Consider the following 20515-nt stretch of genomic DNA (forward strand, 5'->3'; position numbering starts at 1 on the left):
AGCTCTTCTTGGGCAGAGAACTTGCACCAAACTTCAGGCCGTAGTAAGGTACTTTACAAGGAAGTCACAAGTTTTCAAGTTACCTTTGAAAGCAGAATTTCCAGTGAAAATGCTGACATTTCCAGTTCTTCAAGGCTGTGTATTTGAGAGAGGAGGGACTATTGTGGTGTTTTAATAAGAACCATAGCATAGCTCTTAATGAGCATATTTCTCTATCCAACTTCCCGACTTCAGTAGAAATGATCACTTGGCTTTAAATACATAGAGTCAAAGCTTGTTATTTTCTTAGAGTGAATATTTACTTCAGGAACAGATGGGGATGCGAGAAAAAAGATTTAACTTTCCCTTCCTCTAACATTAATAGAGAGAAATTCCTCATTGGAAGTGTCATATTTTTAAAGTGTTACATATTTTGTGAGTCCTCAAGGTTGAAACTTCAGTGAAAGCAGAGACTTTCTTTGAAGCAGAACTCCTTAGCAATACAAATCCATGTTTTTAAAAGAGCCATCACCTGCTGAGGCAAGTTACATCTTGTCTATTTGTAATAGTGCGCTTGGTTTCACTAGAAGAGAAAATGTATTAGTGTGGTTTAAGAAGTACAAAATTCATGCTGAAAAAGACGTCAGGAACCCAAGGTATGTCTGAAATGATGAAGAGTCTGGAGTTTTGCACCAATGTGGCTGAGGGTTTGGTTCCCTGGTAGAGGATTCTCCATCCATCAGTGGGTCGGGTGGGAGCATCTTCTGCAGTGTCAGTCAGGAGGCACTGATTTGTGTTTGTGGTGGCTGTGGGAAACTGGGCAGTGCTTTAGAGTGGAGCCTGCCAGGGTAAAATTATCCTTACAGCAAACTGGGAACCAATCTGAAATTAAGACCTTTGAATTTCAGCTCGGCACGTTGCCCTATGTGTCTGTAATGTGGTTATTTAGGGGGGGAATTTGGCACAACGTGCCCCCAAAATCAGAGGTGCCGTCTTGCAGTACCAGGCACTAAACTGCCTCTTAAACTGGTTGAAAACGAAGGAACTTTGAATACAGGCAAATCTTAAATAAAGACCAGATTTGCAAGGGTGCAGCAGCCAACAGCTCCTGTTATAATTACGAAACGTGTGCTGGGAGCGCCGAGCTGTTCTGGAAGTTTGGCCTTTTGGGTTTCAATCGGAGCAGAGAGCGTCAGCAAAACTGCGTCTGCATTTACTCCTTGGCGATTGTGCCTCTCAATGAGGACGGTTGCAAAATGAGGTATTCCAGTTTAAAATTCACATCCCAGTTATGTACATCTCCAGGTTATCCATTTCCACTTTAATTATCATTCCTGGCCTTTTTGTTAGTATTTTTTTTTCCTTTACTTTTAAAACAACAACCCGTTTTTTGGGATTGGTTTTTCTGGACCTACTTCTGAGTATCGGAGTAGTCAGCACCTGGTATAGAGCTGTCTCTCGGGCTTCACTCTCTGCTGGTTCAGATCTTCTGCTTGTCACCACATAGATGTCATTATCCATATCAAGGAGAGGGACAGAAAGGCAGACTGAGCGCTAGCTGAATCCTACCGTGCCGCTTCCTTCTCTTGCCATGCTATTATTATTTTAATTGTGTTTCCAAAATGACTGTAAGTGAAAGCATTTGGTGAACCTCAGCGACACTGAGCAGTTGAGATCTGACCTACTTTCCTTCCCTTCCTCACATGCCGTTGCAAGTTGTGTGTAATTATTGCTTTTCCTCCCCCGCAAAAGAACTGGCTCATGGGGCTGGGACACAAACTGATGTGGAGCAGCCCCGCAAAGTGCCTTACATTGGCAAAGCCATAAGAACTGAAGAGGAGGAGAGAATTCCCTTGCACCAACCTTGCATTTGTGAGGGTTTATTGGAAAGGGCAATGTGCTGGGGGGCTGGAAGGGAGAAAAAGGAGGGTGAGAAGCTGGTTGGGGAGGAGAAAACTAGTATTTTGACTGTGTGTGTGTGTATATATATGTATATATTTCGTGAGTTTCTATTTTGAAAGGAGTTTTGGGATGTGGTAGTTATCACCTCAGTCTTTCTCCCAGGGGGTTTGTGGCTGTTTGAGCAGGGTTTGGAGTTGGCTACGGTGGCTGGGCATGCCTCAGCAGTCTGCACTGAGCAGGACAAGTCTGTAAGAGGTTAAAATGTGCTTGGATGGAACAGGATATGATCCGAGCACCATGCTCAGCTGAGTTTTTAAGCTTTATAAGAAGTCATGGTATAGAAAAACTACATCAGATTCATGATGCTCCTAAGGATGGGCTGTGTGGTAGGTTTGCTGCTGGCAGGACCTGCTTGCAAGAGAAGGTGCTGCTGTGAGACTGGCTTTGCAAGTTCGTAAAGTGCCCTGCTCAGTGTCTCTGTGTTGCAATGTTTAATTTGTTTCAGGGAAAGTAATACGGTTTATAATGCTGAATGTCACCCAACAGTTCTTAAAAGTCATTTCAAAACCCCAGCTGGAATTCTGAGCAGTTCTTTAGCTTTGTTCTATTAAATATAGTAAAGAAAAATAATCCGGTTCAGCTATTACAGCACTGAAGTACCCAGATTTATCTGATACTGTTTGCTCACCAGGGTATTTCAGACACGCAGATTAACATGGAGGCTCCTTAGGAAACCTGCCCCACTGCTCAGTAATAGCCCTTCTCCTAACAATTCAGAAGCATTTGAACCATCTTCCATTAGTATGGCAAAGTGCCCAGGAGCCACTGCTACAGCAAGGAGTGATGGAGGTGTCTGCAAGTTAAAAATAGCCCTTGTCATGTAAATGGTTGTGTGCCACCTGGAAGTGCAGATAGCCAGCCTGGCTTTTAACTTCAGGGCTTGTTCTGCTGCTCTTGCCTTGTCCCAAGGTACCACTGGTGATTATTCTCTGTGTTGAGCCTGGAATTGAGTTAGCTCTGATACCTTTTGACTAAATGTTGTGAAAGGGGAGCCTGGCATGCCTCAAAACCTTGAAGTACTTGGAGAGTATCCTATGGTTTATGCGTGTTGTGGCGAACGCTTTCAAAAGCGCTGAGGGGCTGTTTTGGGGTATTGTTTCCAGTGACTTTTTTCTGATCCCACTTTAGGAAGAGGGGGAAGATGGATTTCAGGGGAACAGGCAAGATGAGACTTCCAGACGAGCTGCTAAAATTAAGAGGATTTGTATAGTCAAGTAAAAATGGGACCGTGTACAAAAGAAACAACTGCTGACTTGCTTACAGGGAATCTGAATAAATGTTCCCTGTATCCAGAACTAACACTTGGACACGAAATTGTGCAATTTTTAACCTCACGGTTGTAATTTATTTCTTTTGCATTTTGAATAGCAATAGTCCCGAGCATGGCCTTCGGCAAACCTGGAAGAAGTAGGTTGTGTTTTTATGTTCGGATTTGTGTTATGTTCTATTCTGTTTTTATGTTGCTCTTGAAATGCAAATAAAGAACCTGAAAAAAAGCTACAGATTGGAGGAGATGCAAGAAAACATTAAACCCAAGAAAAAGCCTTTGCGACTAAACGCGCTCATACCTTTCCCCAAGGCTCTGTATCTTACACGGAGCCTTTCCCAAGCAGATCTTAATGCTAAGTTGGACAATGTGAGTTGCTTAAATTGCTCTGTCACTTAGTTATGTGCAGAATAGAGACGGGAAGATTTGATGTGCTGCTGAAAGTAGAAATAATTAGAAAATGATCCTCGTCTTGGATTCCGGTTTTTAGGGAGAGGTTAATTTTTTTCCAGCTTTTCATTTGAGGTTCTGGTAAAGGTGATACATTTCCCCTTTGCATTGTATAATAGATTACATGAGAAGCCTCTTCTGTAATGAGTTTGAAGAGTAGTTAATTATTTTTGAGATTGCATTACATGTGTGTGAGGTTTATATTGTACTCCCCACTACACCTAGCACAGAGACTGCCGCTCTGTTGATTTAGGCACCTAGGGGAGCTTATGGCTTGAACAAAAGTGGTCAAGATACAGTGCTTGGAACTAAAGGTTCAAATCCTGAAGGTGGCCAGTAGCTTCTCATCGTACCGGTGGCATAAAAAGCAGCACAATAGTTTTAGTTTTTTTTTGTAGCTGCTCAAGGTTGTGGGTGTTTTCTCCCTCCGTGGTTACCAAGTCTTTGAGCAGAAGGCATACTGATGCTCTCGTCTTTCTTGTTCTGTCCCAAGTCTGGAGATAAATCCTATGGTGACTGTTGTATAAAGAAGTCTTCATCCTGTAAGGAGCAGGCTGTGAAGAATGGGGACAAACAGGAAGAAATTGCAGGGCAGTTCCCAGCAGCAGGAGGTGGCCTTGCTGGTCTCTGCTGTTTACTTTGAACTTGGCGTGCTCCGAGTCTTCCCTGGCTTGGCTTCCAAAAGCATAAAGCACACGGCCAAGCCCAGGAGCATGTGGTACTTGGCATTTTTGACACATATTGCGTGGCTGTGCAGCCATAACTCAACGATCACAACTATAAAGACAGGTAGGAGCAAGCAGGCTGCAAGTTGTAGGACTTTTTAATTTCTGTATGAAGCCTGGACAAGTACAATTTCTCCTTCTTTTGAGAAGGAGTCTCCCTTTAACTACGGGGTGAGACGCATCAACCCAGATGCTTTTGCCATTAAAGCCATGCTGCAAACACAGGGTGGGTACCCAACTCACCACGTATCAGCCAACACACCAACGTAGCAGGGGACCTCAGGAGGTTTGTTCCCACCACGCTCTTCAGCTGGCTTCTTCCTTGTGTCTGTAGCCAGGACTAAAGGCTGCCTGGGGGTAGTTACCTCAAGGAGTTGCAGTTCTGTAATTGCTCATCTGCCAAAGAGCATTACGCAAGGAAGATAGATGTAATCACATGGGGATGACTTTTAGGTGCATATGCAGAGCTTTTTTTTCCTTGGCCAGGGGGTCCTGCAAGTGGTGAAACTCTTTGCCTGCTCACCAGAATTATTTATTTTTCTAAGTCTTTAGAGCTTAGGAAAACAACTTAGTGCAGTGTAACATTTTCCCTTACCCATGATGACATTGGCAAGTGTTTCAGTTGGAGGAGATTCGCTTCTTTTTAATGATCTTAGTATATGTAACACTCAATAGGAGTTGACATGATGTTGGAGGTCCACGCTTTAGCAGGTCGGTGCGGCTGGAAGCTCTACACTCGTTCTGGAGTCTTGGGAATGTATGTGGCAACACTTCGTTTTGCAAGTGTTTGCTTCCAGAGAAGAAGGATTCTTCCTTCTGGTTGTGTCTCTTGTACCCATCAGATGACTGGGCCTCTATAGAATAAGGATAACAGGGTTAAATAGGATGCCAGGAAAAAAAAAAACCTCAATTTATTTCATACAGTTTAGCACTTAATGGTTTATGGAGTCACTGCTTTCAAACAGAGCAGCTTGGGAGCTTGTTTTAAGCCTTGTGAAGACTTAGAATCTGACCCATAGTGTTTGTAACTATCATGGATGTCCCTTTGATGCTTTGTGTTTGATGAAGTTTTGCTATAAGGCTTAAATCTTTTTCATCACATCATTATATGGTAGAGGAGGAAGCATGATTCCTGGTCTTTGGAGTGGTGTTCAGTGATGAGGGATTTTTATATATTTTTATATATATGTTTTAACTTTGGTGTTTTACAGTTCTAGCAGGAGCTGTAGTGATTTGGAAAGGAAAGGTTTTTATCAGAACAGAGGCTTCCTGATTATGTCTAGCAGAGGCAGAGCTGGGCATAGCTGGCAGCTCACTGGCGGAAACAAGCCAGCAGGAATCCAGTGACTTTGGAGAAGAAGATGGATGAATTGCCAATACTGTTTTGTCCCCCTTTGTATAAGGAGACGTGCTTAGCCTTTGTGGCTTTGGTTTGCTGTTGGCTCATGTGTGATGGTCACCGTGGCCAAGAATGACTCTTTGCATTTTTAAACCATTGGCCGTTTTATCATCCATCATCAGAAGGAGACATGGAGCTACTCTTAGTGTTAGCCTGCCAACTTAAATTGAGGAAGAAGCCCACCAGTTTGTACCTGGGAGGTAGGCGGGAAGGTTGCAAGCTTGGCTGATGATACCTGGGCTTCCCAATCCTGCAGAGGCTACCTCTAGGGGAGAGCATAGAGGCTTGTGTTTGACTCCCAAAGTCATGATGCCCATGGCTATTCTGCTTCAGGCACGGTTCGGCATCCCCATTCCGTGTTGCTCATCCAGTGTGGTCTTGCTTGATTTTCCTCAATGGCAGGAAAAACAGGAGACAAGGGTAGGAGAAGCAGGAGGAGTGGTAGTGTTTGGCAGCCAGGCATTCCCTGTGGGGACATTCAGTTTTGCAATGAACCTCTTGGATTCGTGACAGGTCAGGTCTGTTGACCCTTCTGGGCACGCTGTGGTGAGTGTTTAGTTATTTACTAAAGCCTTTTGAAGAGAAAGTGGCTTGATGGGGTCTGAGGCTTTTGTGTTATGGAGAGTTGTGTGAGAATCTTTGCTGGGGTTAGCTATTAGCTGATTGTTTAATTATTTGGCTCTGTAACTAAGTAACTAAATGCCTTGAGCCTTGAGATAAGCAGCTCTTTGTTAACTTTTTAATAAATGGAGACAAATAGTAATAACTTAAAACCTAAGGAAGTATAAATCTCTCGTTTCAGTGACTGAATCTTGAACAGAAACATGATTTGGAATATAATTGCGTATCTCTTAACAATCTGAAGTACAGCGTTCAGAATGTCCCCAGTCCTCTATTGTGGTCATGGCTTTTATACAAAGAGTATTTACTCCGTTTGATGGCTGGATGGCATAAACCATGCTGCGAGACTGTATGAGCAGGCAAAGAAAACGTTCACATCTTGTTTATTTAAGAGCAGCTTGGTTTTCCATGGTGGTATTGTTCAACAGCTCCACCTATAAAGTTTAAACACACTCTGTGCACCACTATTACAAATAAGGGTGTAGCTGGGAGAGGACAATAGCAGAACCAATGTGTTCTCCCTTGTCCACCAGCGCTTTGAGAACATCATCAGATATTTTGCACATGCCGTTGTGGCTTGTTGGCTTTTTGAGGGGTGATAGGCAGGTGCTATGCACGTCAGGTGATGCACCTCTGCAGCAGGAACTATGCCACAATTATAGGGTTTGCAGGAAAACTGTCTTAGGAATTCCTTCTTCAGCCTGGAGAAGAGAAAGCTCCTGAAGGGGAGACCTTAGAGCAGCTCCAGTGCCTAAAGGGGCTTCAGGAAAGCTGGAGAGGGGCTTGGGACAAGGGCCTGTAGGGACAGGCCAAGGGGAATGGCTTTAACCTGCCAGAGGGGAGACTGAGATGAGCTCTTAGGCAGAAGCTCTTCCCTGTGAGGGTGCTGAGGCGCTGGCACAGGGTGCCCAGAGAAGCTGTGGCTGCCCCATCCCTGGCAGTGCTCAAGGCCAGGTTGGACACAGGGGCTTGGAGCAAGCTGCTCTAGTGGAAAGGGTCCCTGCCCGTGGCAGGGGTTGGAGCTGGAGGAGCTTTAAGGTTCCTTCCAACCCAAATCATTCCAGTGTTCTATATATCCCATGCTGCCTTCCCACAGCTCTGTAGAACTCTCCCAATGAAGGGCTGCTTTACAGGCTTGTGGTGATGACTGAAGGATGCAGTTTCAAGGCAAAGCTTTGGAGAGGGCTGGAGGAGCATGTGTTTGATATTAGATCATCAAGCCTTGCTTTGTGCTGTAGGCTCTTCAGGGCTATCTGCTCCTTCTCACATCTAGCTATTTTCACTAGGGGAAAACTCGGGATGCTGCTGCTGAGAACACTGGAGGGTGGATGCAAATGAGAGCTGAGCAAACTTGCAGCCTTATTTCCCTGTTATGCTCAAAAGATGTGGATGTAAGGAAAAGAATCCTAATGTGAGCCTTAGGGAAGCCATAGATTTGATGCTGCAGCATGCACGTTCAAAACTTGGCCCTAATTTTCTGACCAGCGTAAAAACGCTTGTGCAGTGTCCTGGAATGAGAATTAACTCTGCACATAGGTTGTTTATGTGCTGCTGGGAGTGTTTTAACAGTTCAGACTGGTTGATTTTTGCATTGAAGCTGATGGGCGGACTCATGCCTCCGAATCCCACCTGTTCTCTGTTTGCTTTTGGGCACCATTTCAAACCCACACTGGAAAGAGTTTATAGGCAAACATTATAAAAAGTGACAGTCTTAAGTGCTGCTACATTCTAGTTTGGCAACACAAAGGCTTACCTGAAATAACTCACTATTTCCAAACATGACTTCATTATTTCATGACAACACTTTGCTGTGTCTTCCCTGATACTCTAGAGAGAAAGAAATGGAGGAGGATAATATTTACCAAATGCTAATACCTATTGGAAACTTCAGTATGCTAGTAATTTTCTGTGGAAAAGGCATTTTTTCTTTGTCATTTTGAACTAAATTACTGCTATTGAGTTGGGATTTGCATTTGTTTGAAAGGCTCATTGTACATTTGGGGATAGGAGTTTTGAAAGAGATGGAATCGAGGATGGGAGGTAGAAAATTACCTTCTAATTGTATGTGAACAACTGAACTGCCCAGGAGGATGCAGCAACCTATGTGAGCATCCCGTGAGTTTCCTGGCCCTCTTTGGCAAAAGCCTCTACTGCACTTAAAGGAGTGTTATGCTCACCCATAGTGGAGTTTTACAAAGCTTAAACAAAGACATTTTCAGACTCCAGGACATTGTTGGCACAAGGCAAACTCCTTTAAAGAAATTTGCTTTGCAGGTAGAGCGTTACAAAGAGTCTTAAAAACTTCAAAGTAATTTAACTGGTTGGCTTCAGCTCCCTCCTTTCTTCCTTTTTGTTTTAATTTGGCAGAGGAATCTTAATTTAAAATAAAATCTCAAGCAGACTCAACTATACTCCTTACTGTTGCAAAGCACATGCAGAAAGGAACCCATGCTTAGGTTCCTAACAGCGTAGTGTAGTACCCAGTGGAGCACCTGCATTGCAGATCTGTGACTTTGTGAATGTATCAGCAAGGCCAAATTAGTTTATAAGGAGTGTAAAGTTGTATTGGAGCTTGTCCTAGACTTTGAGATGGAACTTTGCACACTAGAAAGTTTAGAGACCTTCTTATAAAACCTAAATCCAAGAATCTTTATGATCTCTGTAATTGGTCTTGTTTAGATGGTTTTATGTACTTCTTCTGGTCACCATCTTGGTGTGATGCATATGTCAAATCTGTTGTTTAAGAAAGCATGTTTTCCCTAGAGAAAGAGGAGAAGCTGCTTGTTTTGCAAGGGCACATCCTTGGATCTGTTTTCACTCAAACTCCCACTGAACTCCTTGAAATGACATAATTCCAGGATGAGTGGGAGAAGAAATCTGGCACGTTCAAGCCTGTCAGTTTAACCCAGTATTTAAATGCATGAGTGTCCCACTGAGGTGGCCACTTCTGGTACTTATAGAATCACGGGCTATCTCAAGTTGGAAGGGACCCATAAGGATGATTGAGTCCAACTTCCCTGCTCCATACAGGGCTACCCTAAAACCAAACTACTGACAAGAGCTTCAGCATTTCCAGACTCATGTCCACAGGCTAGCTCAGATGTGATGCTTGTTTCGGAGTTCTCTGTTGGAAGTGTGATGCAAGAAATGACCAACGCCATGCCCTAAGGACAGGGCACACAGCTTTCAGGGTTTCAGTATTCTTAGGCTCAAGGGTTTGCACTGAAGAGTCACCTACTTTAATACTCCCTCAAACTCCCAGGCAAACAGAAAGGTGTGTGTGTATTTATATATGCACATGGTGCCTGCATGGGAAGAAGGCTGTGTGCTGGTGAGCAGCTGTCTGTGCGATGTGATGCTCCTCAGGAGCAAACAGAAGATGGTTTCATGCTTCTTTCCTCTATTTACTGTTCCTTGGTGAGGTCCAGAGCGTCGTGGGATGGGGGATACTGTGGTTGTAGGGAGAAACCAGTTACAACAGCTGTCCCTATATGTGGAGCATTACCTGGAGCATCCCACTGCGGAGATGGTCCCAAGTGTCTGGGGCTGTGGTTCCCTCCCTCCTGCTGAGAGCCAGCCTTGGAAAAAGGGGTGATAAAGTTCTAGTAACTATAGGCAGATGTAGTTTTCCAAGGATGGTTTTTTTTGGAAAAAGACTGTGGTTTGGCATTCTTCTTGTTATTTGGTTATAAAAGGGAGCTGGTGGATGAGCCATTTTGTTCTGAACTTCTGTGTACACTGTGACATGCTTTGCTTGTGTTCCTGGGTTTCTGCCGTATCCTGCTCAGGAGAGGATGTGAAATAAGAAATGAAGCATGAGTTAAAGGAAAAAGTTACTGTCACTGGAACAGAGCTGATGGTATAGAAGGCAAAAGTAGAGGCTTTGGGAAGGCTGCAGGGAATAAAATAAGGGGCATCATATATGCTGTGTATAGGAAACTATGTTTATTGGGGGGGGGGGGGGGGAGCTTGGGCATTCTTCCAACAGAGCTCTTTTCAGTTTGAAAAAGAAAACAACAAACTTATAAAATCAGATGGGGCAAGGTTAAGTTTTAATTTGAATCGCAGACCCAAATGCTAAGATATAAACCTGAATTTGCTTCTTGACCTCCTCCTCCCTCCTCCAGATTCCTCAAAGCCCCAGGTTCAGCAGCGCTCATCTCCCTAGAGCTGCTCACAGTGGCTAGTGAGAAGGGTTGTGCCTTTGCGTGGCACTTGGGACAAGGCACATGTCGAGGCAGCGATCAAAAGGGAATGAACTTTGTTTGTGGTTAACTTCTTGACAATGAAGCCTTTTCCATACCTGTGAGTGGTTCAGTTTCACAAGGCAGATTGCTGGGCTGATTTGGATGAAACTTTTTTGTTTAACATAACTTGATTTCTGTGCATGACAAGGGCCTTCACTGACTTGTGTTGGAAATTCTCTCCTTTCCTTTCTCTTCTTTTCCTCCTTTCCTCCCACCTTCGCAGAGCCGCCAACCAAATACCAAATCTCTCAGCCAGATGTATACTCAGCACTTCCAGGAGAGCCGCTTGAGTTGCGCTGTCAATTGAGAGACGCCGTCATGATCAGTTGGACTAAGGATGGGGTCCCTTTGGGGCCCGACAATAGGACAGTGATTATTGGGGAGTACTTACAAATTAAGGATGCTACACCCAGAGATTCGGGCCTCTATGCTTGCACTGCTGTTAGGACCCTAGACAGTGATACTCTGTACTTCATTGTAAATGTTACAGGTGAGTGAGTTAAATGTAGGTTTTTGCATGTAGACGCTGTAAAATGTGATATAAAGACACGTTATGCTATAATGTGAAATAGCCCACTCGGGCACAGCAAGCTGAGCTGCGTTCTCTAGTTATTTAGGTATTTTCCTCCTTATCCTGACTGTGAGATACACTCTTTGTATATAGAATCATAGAATAGTTAGGGTTGGAAAGGACCTTAAGATTATCAAGTTCCAACCCCCCTGCCATGGGCAGGGACACCTCACAGTAAACCATGGCACCCAAGGCTCTGTCCAACCTGGTCTTGAACACCACCAGGGATGGAGCATTCACAACTTCCCTGGGCAACCCATTCCAGTGCCTCACCACCCTCACAGGAAAGAATTTCCTCCTTATATCCAATCTAAACTTCCCCTGTTTAAGTTTTAACCCGTTACCCCTTGTCCTGTCACTACAGTCCCTAATGAAGTGTCCCTCCCCAGCATCCCTATAGGCCCCCTTCAGATACTGGAAGGCTGCTATGAGATCTCCACGCAGCCTTCTCTTCTCCAGGCTGAACAGCCCCAACTTCCTCAGCCTGTCTTCATACGGGAGGTGCTCCAATCCCCTGATCATCCTCGTGGCCTCCTCTGGACTTGTTCCAACAGTTCCATGTCCTTTTTTATACTCCTTTTATTTCACAGGATCTACAGTGGGGGTGTTGGAACTAGATGATCTTTTAAGGTCCCATCCAACCCAAACCATTCTGTGAATCTGTGATCAAAATGTGCTGAATAGCTCTCTGTTTTATGCCACTATGCCACGATCAGATTATAGTTGTGGCGATGATAATGCCAGTAGAATGAATACAAGGTCCCGTTTCCCCCCCCATCAGAAGAGGAAAAGGGGTGTCCTACATCCTTTAAGGATAAATAACTCTGGAGACCCTTAGTTCTGTTCAACTGCATGTCTTTAAGAAAAATAAGAATTAAAAGTAGAAAGAGATTTTTGGAGTCAGCGAGATCCCTATGGAAACTTTGCAGCGTTTCAGGAGTATTAGCTAGTTTTGTTAGAATGTTATAAGAATAACACACATTTTGTGTCTGGATTTTCTTTTTCTGTAGCCTCTGCAGAATGTAACATCTGTTCTCCTGATAGATAATCTTAAGATGTAGCATATTGGTTTATTTGTCTTTATTTGGTTTAAAGACTTGATTATTTTTAATGTGCAGATGCTCTTTCCTCTGGGGACGATGAAGATGACAACGATGGGTCCGAGGACTTTGTGAATGACAGCAACCAGATGAGTAAGTAGCAGCCAACTGGCAGAAGTCACTAGCAAGATCCACGTGGAAAATAATGCCCCATCTTTCGCACTCCTGCCTTCAGAGCTTCTTGATTGTTCACTGCATGGGCTGTCAAATAGCGGTTTCTTTGTCCTTCTCCGTTTTCTGTTTCACATAGTTCATATCTTGGAAAAGAAAAAGAGAAATAAACTAATATTCTCCTAAACTTTACTGGTCTGCACTTTCTGTCTCCTTTCTTGCTAGCATTTCTGCGGTTTCCTTTCTTCCTGAACTGAAGTTCAGTCTTTGTCTGGTTTAGACTCTTGCAGATGAACTAACTTCCCCTCAACTTAAGCTGAAATGTAACAGAAGAACCAAAGATCCGGCTCACTTTGTTAAAAGGTGGTATGGAAACTTTAAAAATTAAGTTGTAATGAGGCAAATCCTTCAATCCTTAATCTCGGCAGAAATCTCCCCTGGGAGAATGAGTTTGGAGACAATGAGGTTCTTTTGTCTGCAAAGGACCTCAAGGTTTGTGGCATAGAAAGCAATCCAGCACTAAACCCACATTTTGTGTTACTTATGTGTGATGAAAATGGGCTAAAAGAGTCTTAAACCTATCTGAATGTTAAACTTCAGTCCCTTTGGAGAATTTGGAAAGCTATTAATAGGCTCTAAATAGAACAGTTGCTAAGGAGAGAAAAAAAAAGAAGGTAAAATTCATATTGGTTCCTTATGCCCCTATGTGCTGCTGCAAAATCCCCTCAGTGACTGCTATCACTTGTGCTTTGTAAAGTCAATAACGTGCAGAACACAGAAATCCTTCATGGGAGATGTCAGCTAGTTACCAAACACAGTAGCCAGGTAGTATGTTTGCTCGTCAGCCTGATTAGTAGCTGGCAGCTATACTGTATGCTTGAAGTATGATAAAGTACAAGCCTGGCTTGAGCTCCCCTAGTTAGTTACTGTTATATACGACTGCCCCTGGTCTGAAGCTGTGAAACATTAGATGCTATTTAAAATGATATAAGTTGTTAGCTGCCTGTTTGGCCCCTGCCATCTGTTAGTGTGATTAACCCGGTCTGATTCACAGGTGCAGCTTGAAGTGGCTGAGATTAGGCAGCTGGAGGCTGCTCTGACAAAGAATGCGGTGGCAAAGATAATTGGCGAGTTTGGGAAAGGGACACTGCCTTTAAAAGGAGTTGTCTAAGCAAAACTCACCAGCCTAGGCAATGTTAGTGTTCCCCTGGAAAGGACTCGTGGGTAGGAATTCCTTTTAGGAGACATCCCTATGTCTGTTATCCCTTTAGAGCTTTTTTGGTGTTGGTCAGGACAGGGCTTGCATGTTTTCGGTGTGTTAGCAAAGACAATTGTGCTTCTAATCTGTGCTGATGCTTTGTGAGCCCAAATGCCTTTTGGAAGAGACAGAAATGAAAAGGACCTGATCTCAAGGCAGCTATGCCTTATAAGATGGTTGTGCAACAGGGAGAAGTACCCAGTGGTCATAGTTATAGAGTTATAAAATGGTTTGTGTTGGAAGGGACCTTAAAGCTCATCCAACCCCCTGCCACGGGCAGGGACACCTTCCACTAGACCACAGTGGTCCAAGCCATGTCCAACCTGGCCTTGAACACTGGGGCAGGATCATCTTCTCTGGGCAGTGGTGTCTTGTGTAACACTAGTGACGGTCTTGTATTACGAGGTGTCATTGTAAGCTCCGGTTAATCAATCTTGGTTCAGGAGCTGGTGAAAGGCCCCTGACGATTTCCATCTGCTGGGGATGGGGTGTGTGCTTCCACAGGGGTCAGTCACACTTTCCCTGCTCAAAGTGAAAGGTGCCTCTACAGTGTGAGCGCACAAGCGTTTCAGGTGGCAGGAAGAGTGCAAGCTCTTGTGGTGCAGAAGGGAGGAAACATCAAGAAGACAGATTGCTCCCAACCAGAGCGTTGCACAAACAAATCCTGATGAGATTGCTTTCTACAAGGTGCCCACAAACTGCTGCGGCTTCTCGCAAGCTGCAGATGGGTGCAGGGAGCAGCGCAGCCTTCCTCCTGATGTCTGAGGGCTCGATGGGAAGAGTTGGAACCAGAAGACTAAGTGTGGCACCACATCCCTGCAAGTAGTCTGCTTTCAATGAAATGTTGCATCACAGTAACTCGGCTGGATTAAAGCAGCGTTGCTGAAAGAGGGTTGTGATTTGGCAAGATTGGAGCTGTATGAAAGTTAGGGGTGGGACTTGGTGTGGTGCTTTTGCAAACCACTGAACTCTGTGCATCTAGCATCTTCTGAGAGCTCCTTCCCATCGGTGCTCCTCTTCTAGATTTTATATTGCGTCCAGAAGGCCACATCTCATTTAAGACACTGTGTTCCAAGACAGATTGAAAGGCAAGTAAGGAGTTCAGGGGTAGCCAAAGGTCCACCATGAGCATGCCGTGGGGCAGGCAGTGTTGTGTAATGCTCAAATATCCCTTACCGTGTTCTCCTGCCTATGTGAGGCAGAGCCTGGGGAAGTCCACGATCTCCCAAGAGCCCCTGGTTGCTGCTCTGTAAGAGAAGAAGACTTTAAGTGTTTCCTGAGCCATGGTTTGAGCTTTGCAGATCTAAACCGATTTCACTGATAATTTACATACAAATTACAGCTGCGATCATTAAGGATAAGCAATGGAAATTGGCCCGGTTATGCCTTTACTGATGGAAACAAAAGGCCATAGTCTTCAAAGGTTGTTGCTTTTTGATGAAACAATTCTGATAAAGTCCAGCTGTCCTGGCATGTTAATTATGATGTGATGAGGCAGGAAATGGCTGTAGTGCCTTCCACAGGAAACCGAACCATGGCATTCTCATTCCTGCATATTTAAAGCAAACCTTTTTAGAGCTGTTTCATTTATGAGGGTAAGTATTCCTTTAAGCTTTTCTAATTCGCCTCAGTTGCAGATATGTTTTTCAGAGACCAAGGTTTTCCAATACAAGCAGAGAGGCTATGGAGGAGATCTAGTGTCATTTTCAAGGCTGCCCAGAAAATACAGCTGCCCTTGAAGTCAGTGGGGGCTGTAAGTGGCTCGGTAGCTGCGAGGAGCAATTCATCCTCAGGAGAGGAGGGCACTTGTGTGTACACATGTGCGTTTGACCATTTGCCCTGTGTGTATTTATAAGCAAAAGGCATGCATAGCAGATTTCACTCTGCGTTTGGTGTCCTTTTAGCTTGACAGATACTTTAACTGTCTGAAAAAAGCACTGTGGTAGATTTGTTCCAGACTGCATCCTGAATAGCTTTTTATTACTTCCAGCTTTTGTTGAAGGGATTAGTGCTTGTGGGGAAGGTGCAGGATTGGTTCCACTGCAAAATAGTCCTCTCTTTCCACAAAAACGGGTTTGTTGGCAACTCGCTTTTTCCCCTTTGTTGCCCTAAAGAGGTGCCTTAGCTTGGTTTTGGAGGGCCACCTCCAAGGACCTTGATCTGGGACTTGGGTTTTGCAAAGCTAAGGGCTGCTCATCATCAGTTCCTACTGGCAGCAGTGGAGGATAATACATTGTTGGTGCTTGTTGCCTCATCTTGTTAAAAGGTAGCCCCAATTTAAGGGATTTCTATAATCTTGACTTGGTGCTGGCAAGGCAACGGCTCATGATGTGGTCCACTGAGATCTACCAACAGTGATTTATTCCGGAGACCCCTGGATAGCCCTGGAGATGCTGCTATTCTGCCTTAAATTCTAGTCAGGCGACTGGAAGCTTTAGGACTTTTTTCCTTATCGCCCTTTAAACAATTTCTTCTGGGCCAAGCAATGGTAAATTGGCACCAAGAACAAAAAGTATCTAAATGCGATCCACATGCTGTTCTTTTCATGCCTTGAAGACGCTCAGAAAGGATGAAACAAGGTTCAAATTCATGAAATCCTTTAGAGTGGAAACCCACTCAAGGGAGCAGCAAAAATAGGATGTTGCCTAGAAGTGTGTTTTAATTAAAGGTCAAATACAACTGGACTTAAAACCTTTGCAGGGGGTTGGTGTGGTCATTTTAGGTGTGCTATTGCCTGGTCAAGGAGCTCGTAGGGCAGGCTTGGAGCTGACTGCTTTAGTAGTCCTTTGTATCAGATAAGTCCAAGTGAAAATTAAAGAGTCCTGAAGTGAAGCAGTCCCCTGGGCAGCCTAATTTCAATTTCACATGCAGGAGATTTGCCTGATTAGATATAATGTATTTGCAGTGGAGTGCAGTGTGGGTCAGCAGGATATTTTCTCCACTAATGAGAGCTCCAAAAGCAATCAGGAATTCCCACCCGTTCCCCTGCTGCTTGTTACTGCTATGGGCTGGAGTCTGCACTGTTGTAACGGTGAACTTTTAACAGTGGAGCTGCCTATTTCCACCTGTCCTGTTAGCAAAGCTGGGATGAGCTGGGTGCTGTCTGTGAGAGAAGCTGGCGCTATTATCTATTAATCTATTACCTAATAGATAGATGGTCTGTTAATGATCTATCATCATTAACTATGTTCGTTATTGGTTTTAGTGAATCTGAACGTTTTTCCTCTAAGGACAAATAAAAGCAGTAGAAGGTGCCTTTAGGTTATGCTAATTTAATCTATAAAGAGAAATGCTGTGCGTTAATCACTGTATGAAAGCACAAAATGAGGGCGAGTGTTACGGTTTGTGGATGTTGCTGCCTTTTTCTCTTTTCCCTTCAAACACACCGAGGAGCTGCCAATATACATTGCTGCTACCTAGTGAGAAATGGTAGGATGTCTTGAAGCGTTTTCAACATGTGATGTCCGCATGTTTTTCTCCAAGCTCCCCTGTAATTCGGGAGCCTTGCGGATTAAGCTGAGGACTGTGTGAGGGGAAGCTTTCCAAGCAGAGTCGTTTCAGCCCGGGGAGTTTCCTTTCCCCTTCTCTCCCTGGCACAGAACTGAGCTGCTTCTCTTTGTTCCTGCCTGCATCCTCCTGGCTTCTTCTCTGCTCCCACCTCTTCCAGAGAGCAAAGTTTTTTCTCCCTGTGCATTTGTCATATAGGACTCTTATTGGAGCACTTCTCTTCCAGGAGCAGTTTTTTAGAGGGTGAGGGTTGATGAAAGAGGCATATATACAAGAAAACCTGAGGATGAGCTGCACTATAATGCAGCAGAAACCTGGTTACACGAAGCAGCTTGGTTTGGGGAACTGTTGGTAGCTGGATCCAGACCAACTCTGATGCCATGTTGGAAGCTTCTCCAGAGCTTGGTCCATCCTGCAGAACAGCATCACCATGGGTGAGCTGTGGAACCTGTGCTTCAGAGGTTGTGCTTGCCAGTGACTGTACCCAGGCTCTTTATGCTCTATACGTGCGGGAGGGGGTGTGTGTGACAGACGTGATGAGTAGTGACCATGCTGGCTGAGAAACTGCTGGGTCAGCGTTGTCTTTTTAGGGCGAAATCTGGGCGCTCTGCTCTGTCTGAGGTACCGATATAACTGGTTTGGGTGGTTGATTGGCTTTGACCTGCCACAGTTTACTTTGGCTTTGTGGGAGTTGTGGGTAGGGCACAGTAGTGGTCACCTTGCATTGCCTTGTGCAAGAGTTTTAGCAGTCCAGAGAAAATAATCCTTTTAATTTATCAGTACCAACATGTAATTCCCCCTTTTCCTGGTATACTTGTAATATAATTAGGTCTTTGCGTGTGGTAGCTAATTCCTTTGGTTGGCTTTGTTTAAAGTCTTCTGTTGTTTTAATGTGATCCTGGTTTTAGCAAATAATGTTAACAGTGATTTTCCTTGCATCCCTAATTCACTTCAGTCTGTGTAACAAGTTCTTAGTATTGCAGTTAAGTTTTCAATAGTGACCGGATTTTCTACTTTGATTACATGCACAAATTTGCTTTGCTTTTCTGCTTCATTAATTTTAACACTAATTGCCAACCCACGTATCGTTCTTAGCATCATTATGAGACTTGCTTTTAGAATGTTGCCTTTATACCGAGACGTTGTTAAAGGGTTTATTCCTGTATTTTCTATCCAGCTGTATTTTTATTTAGAGAGGGGGGTAGCAGGATTTCTGAGTTTGCATTGATTGTAAGAACTGCTATAAATATTTGAGGAACGGAAGAGTTTATTTATAGTGGAGTGTTAGGCTGCTAATGAAGGAAATGAAACAGGGCTGAGAGAAATGGAGTTATTTTTCTGGACCCCTCTAGTCCTAAAAATTCCACACTAATCTGATTTGCTTCAGGAAAACTCCATTGTAAAAGAAATTAATGTTTCCTACTATTAAACATGAATCTTTAACTTTTAAAAATACCTGTTATGGTGAGACAACTGAAGCAATGCCACAAAGACTGTGCAATGTAGCCAAAGTGGTGCATGGAAGCGGAGCATGGGATAACCTTGTATATGGATGTGTCTATCCGGATTTGCTTCTTAGGGGGTTAAATGAGATGGGTAGTTGTGTGTTTTGCTCTGCTGTGTTTCCTGTGCTGGCACAGGACAAGTGGTTGAGAACTTGGTTGAAAGGGGGGTTTTCCATGTATTCTGTAGGCTCCTCGTGTGGGCACAGACAGGGCCAGGGCATGGCAAGGAGGGAGTGAGTTGAGCCAGGAGAGCCTTGCCAGGCACTACTAAAAGTGATCATTTCAGTAAATGTAGGCTGAGAGAAGTATTCATTTTGTGCCTTGGTGTTGGTCTTGTTCAATTTGGGCTTTGACAGGCTCATGAGAGTGGGAAATCCCAGCAAAAATGATGAATGCTGTTACTGAGTTTTCCTGATCCACGTGTGCTCATTTTCTTCCTCCTTGGTTAACGTTTCAGAAATACATTCCATTTGTAAATAGATTTCAGTAGTTTCTGTGACAGTAACAACACAGTTCACCTTGCCATCGTACAGTGTAAGTTTTAGCATGCTGCCAGGCAGGTAGCTATGTTTATCCGCCTTCTAACACATGGAGAGAGGTTAAGGCTGATGCTTCCAACAGCTCTTCTGACTTGGTCTGTCCGGCTCTGCAGCTGAAGTCAAAGAATTCAAAGTTTGCTGAGCACTCGCAGTAACTCAGCTTGAAGTCAAGTGTCTCATCATTTGAGTCACTGAAAACTCAGTCCCTCTGTTTTACTTGACACACACAAACCAATGTGGTTAATCATTGGGATTTCATCATAAATGGTGTACTCAAAGCTGCAGACTGAGCCATTTGAAAAACTGGTCCACACTTGCAGCATATGACTTCCAGTCATGTACTCAAACCATGTTTAATATGTGCAACTCTTTATGTCCTTACGGAAGGGGCTGGAAAGGGAGCTCAGTTTCCAAGTACTGATGTTTCTGGGTGTATTTCCTTGCAACAGGGGCACCCTATTGGACACACACAGACAAAATGGAGAAAAGGCTTCATGCGGTGCCAGCGGCGAACACCGTCAAGTTTCGTTGTCCGGCGATGGGAAACCCAACGCCGACCATGCGATGGCTGAAAAATGGGAAAGAGTTTAAACAAGAGCATCGCATTGGTGGATATAAGGTAAGAACTCGCAATGGGGTTTTGCGATTTCTCTCATTGACCAAGGCTGTGAAAAAAACCAAAACTGAACTTGAAGTCAACAGAAAACTTGGATCAAATGTAGAAGCAAAAAAAAGAGTAATTGTTTTCTTCTGGGGACGGGTGGGTGGTTTCTTTGGCAGTTACTGAGCATTAATTCTCTCTCTATATATAACTTTTGTCAAAATCAGGCTTCTGACATAGCAGTGCAGCTAAGAATTTTATAGAGAGACTTATTTGGAAAGCCAAAGACTGACTTTGCAAAGTGGAGTAAGACTATTTTGCTCTATTCATTTTTGACTGCTTTGTTAAAAACGTGGCCATCCACACTGGTGATAGTAAGCAGTTTAATAAAGGAAGGGTTGTAAGTCAAAAGTTGTTATTTTCTATAGAGTTTATGGTCTGTGAAACTGAAATGGGAAGCAGAATTTGAGGGGAAAGTAACAGCAATTACTTTAACAAGGGTTTGTTTGAATTTTAAGCAGCTTAGATTAGATGTTTCATTCTAAATTGGTGGTTACTGATTAAGAGAGAAGTTTAGGGAGGCCATCTCGCTCTGTGGGTTAGTGCATGGACCTTTAACCCCCCGGTATCTGCCTAGGTCAGGTCAGAAGTGAGGATTCGGTCATCTTATCCC

At 44.0% G+C, this 20515-nt stretch overlaps 1 protein-coding gene across 12 annotated transcripts in view; it reads left to right on the top strand.

The window, feature by feature from the left end:
- The window catches only part of FGFR2 (fibroblast growth factor receptor 2), an 86813-nt gene that overhangs the window by 9188 nt on the left and 57110 nt on the right, over positions 1-20515 (top strand). For 5 of the 12 annotated variants that reach the window (XM_062635276.1, XM_062635278.1, XM_062635275.1 and 2 more), the window contains exons 3-5: positions 10874-11140; positions 12340-12414; positions 19691-19860. In XM_062635276.1, the coding sequence (XP_062491260.1) occupies positions 10874-11140; positions 12340-12414; positions 19691-19860 (512 nt within the window). The remainder of the gene's footprint in view (positions 1-10873; positions 11141-12339; positions 12415-19690; positions 19861-20515) is intronic. The other 7 variants (XM_062635287.1, XM_062635283.1, XM_062635284.1 and 4 more) reach the window with 2 other exon arrangements.

The sequence above is a fragment of the Pezoporus occidentalis genome, unplaced genomic scaffold (genome assembly GCF_034315485.1).
Source record: "Pezoporus occidentalis ecotype Australia unplaced genomic scaffold, CSIRO_AGI_Poc_V1 ctg45, whole genome shotgun sequence".
NCBI lineage: Eukaryota > Metazoa > Chordata > Aves > Psittaciformes > Psittacidae > Pezoporus > Pezoporus occidentalis.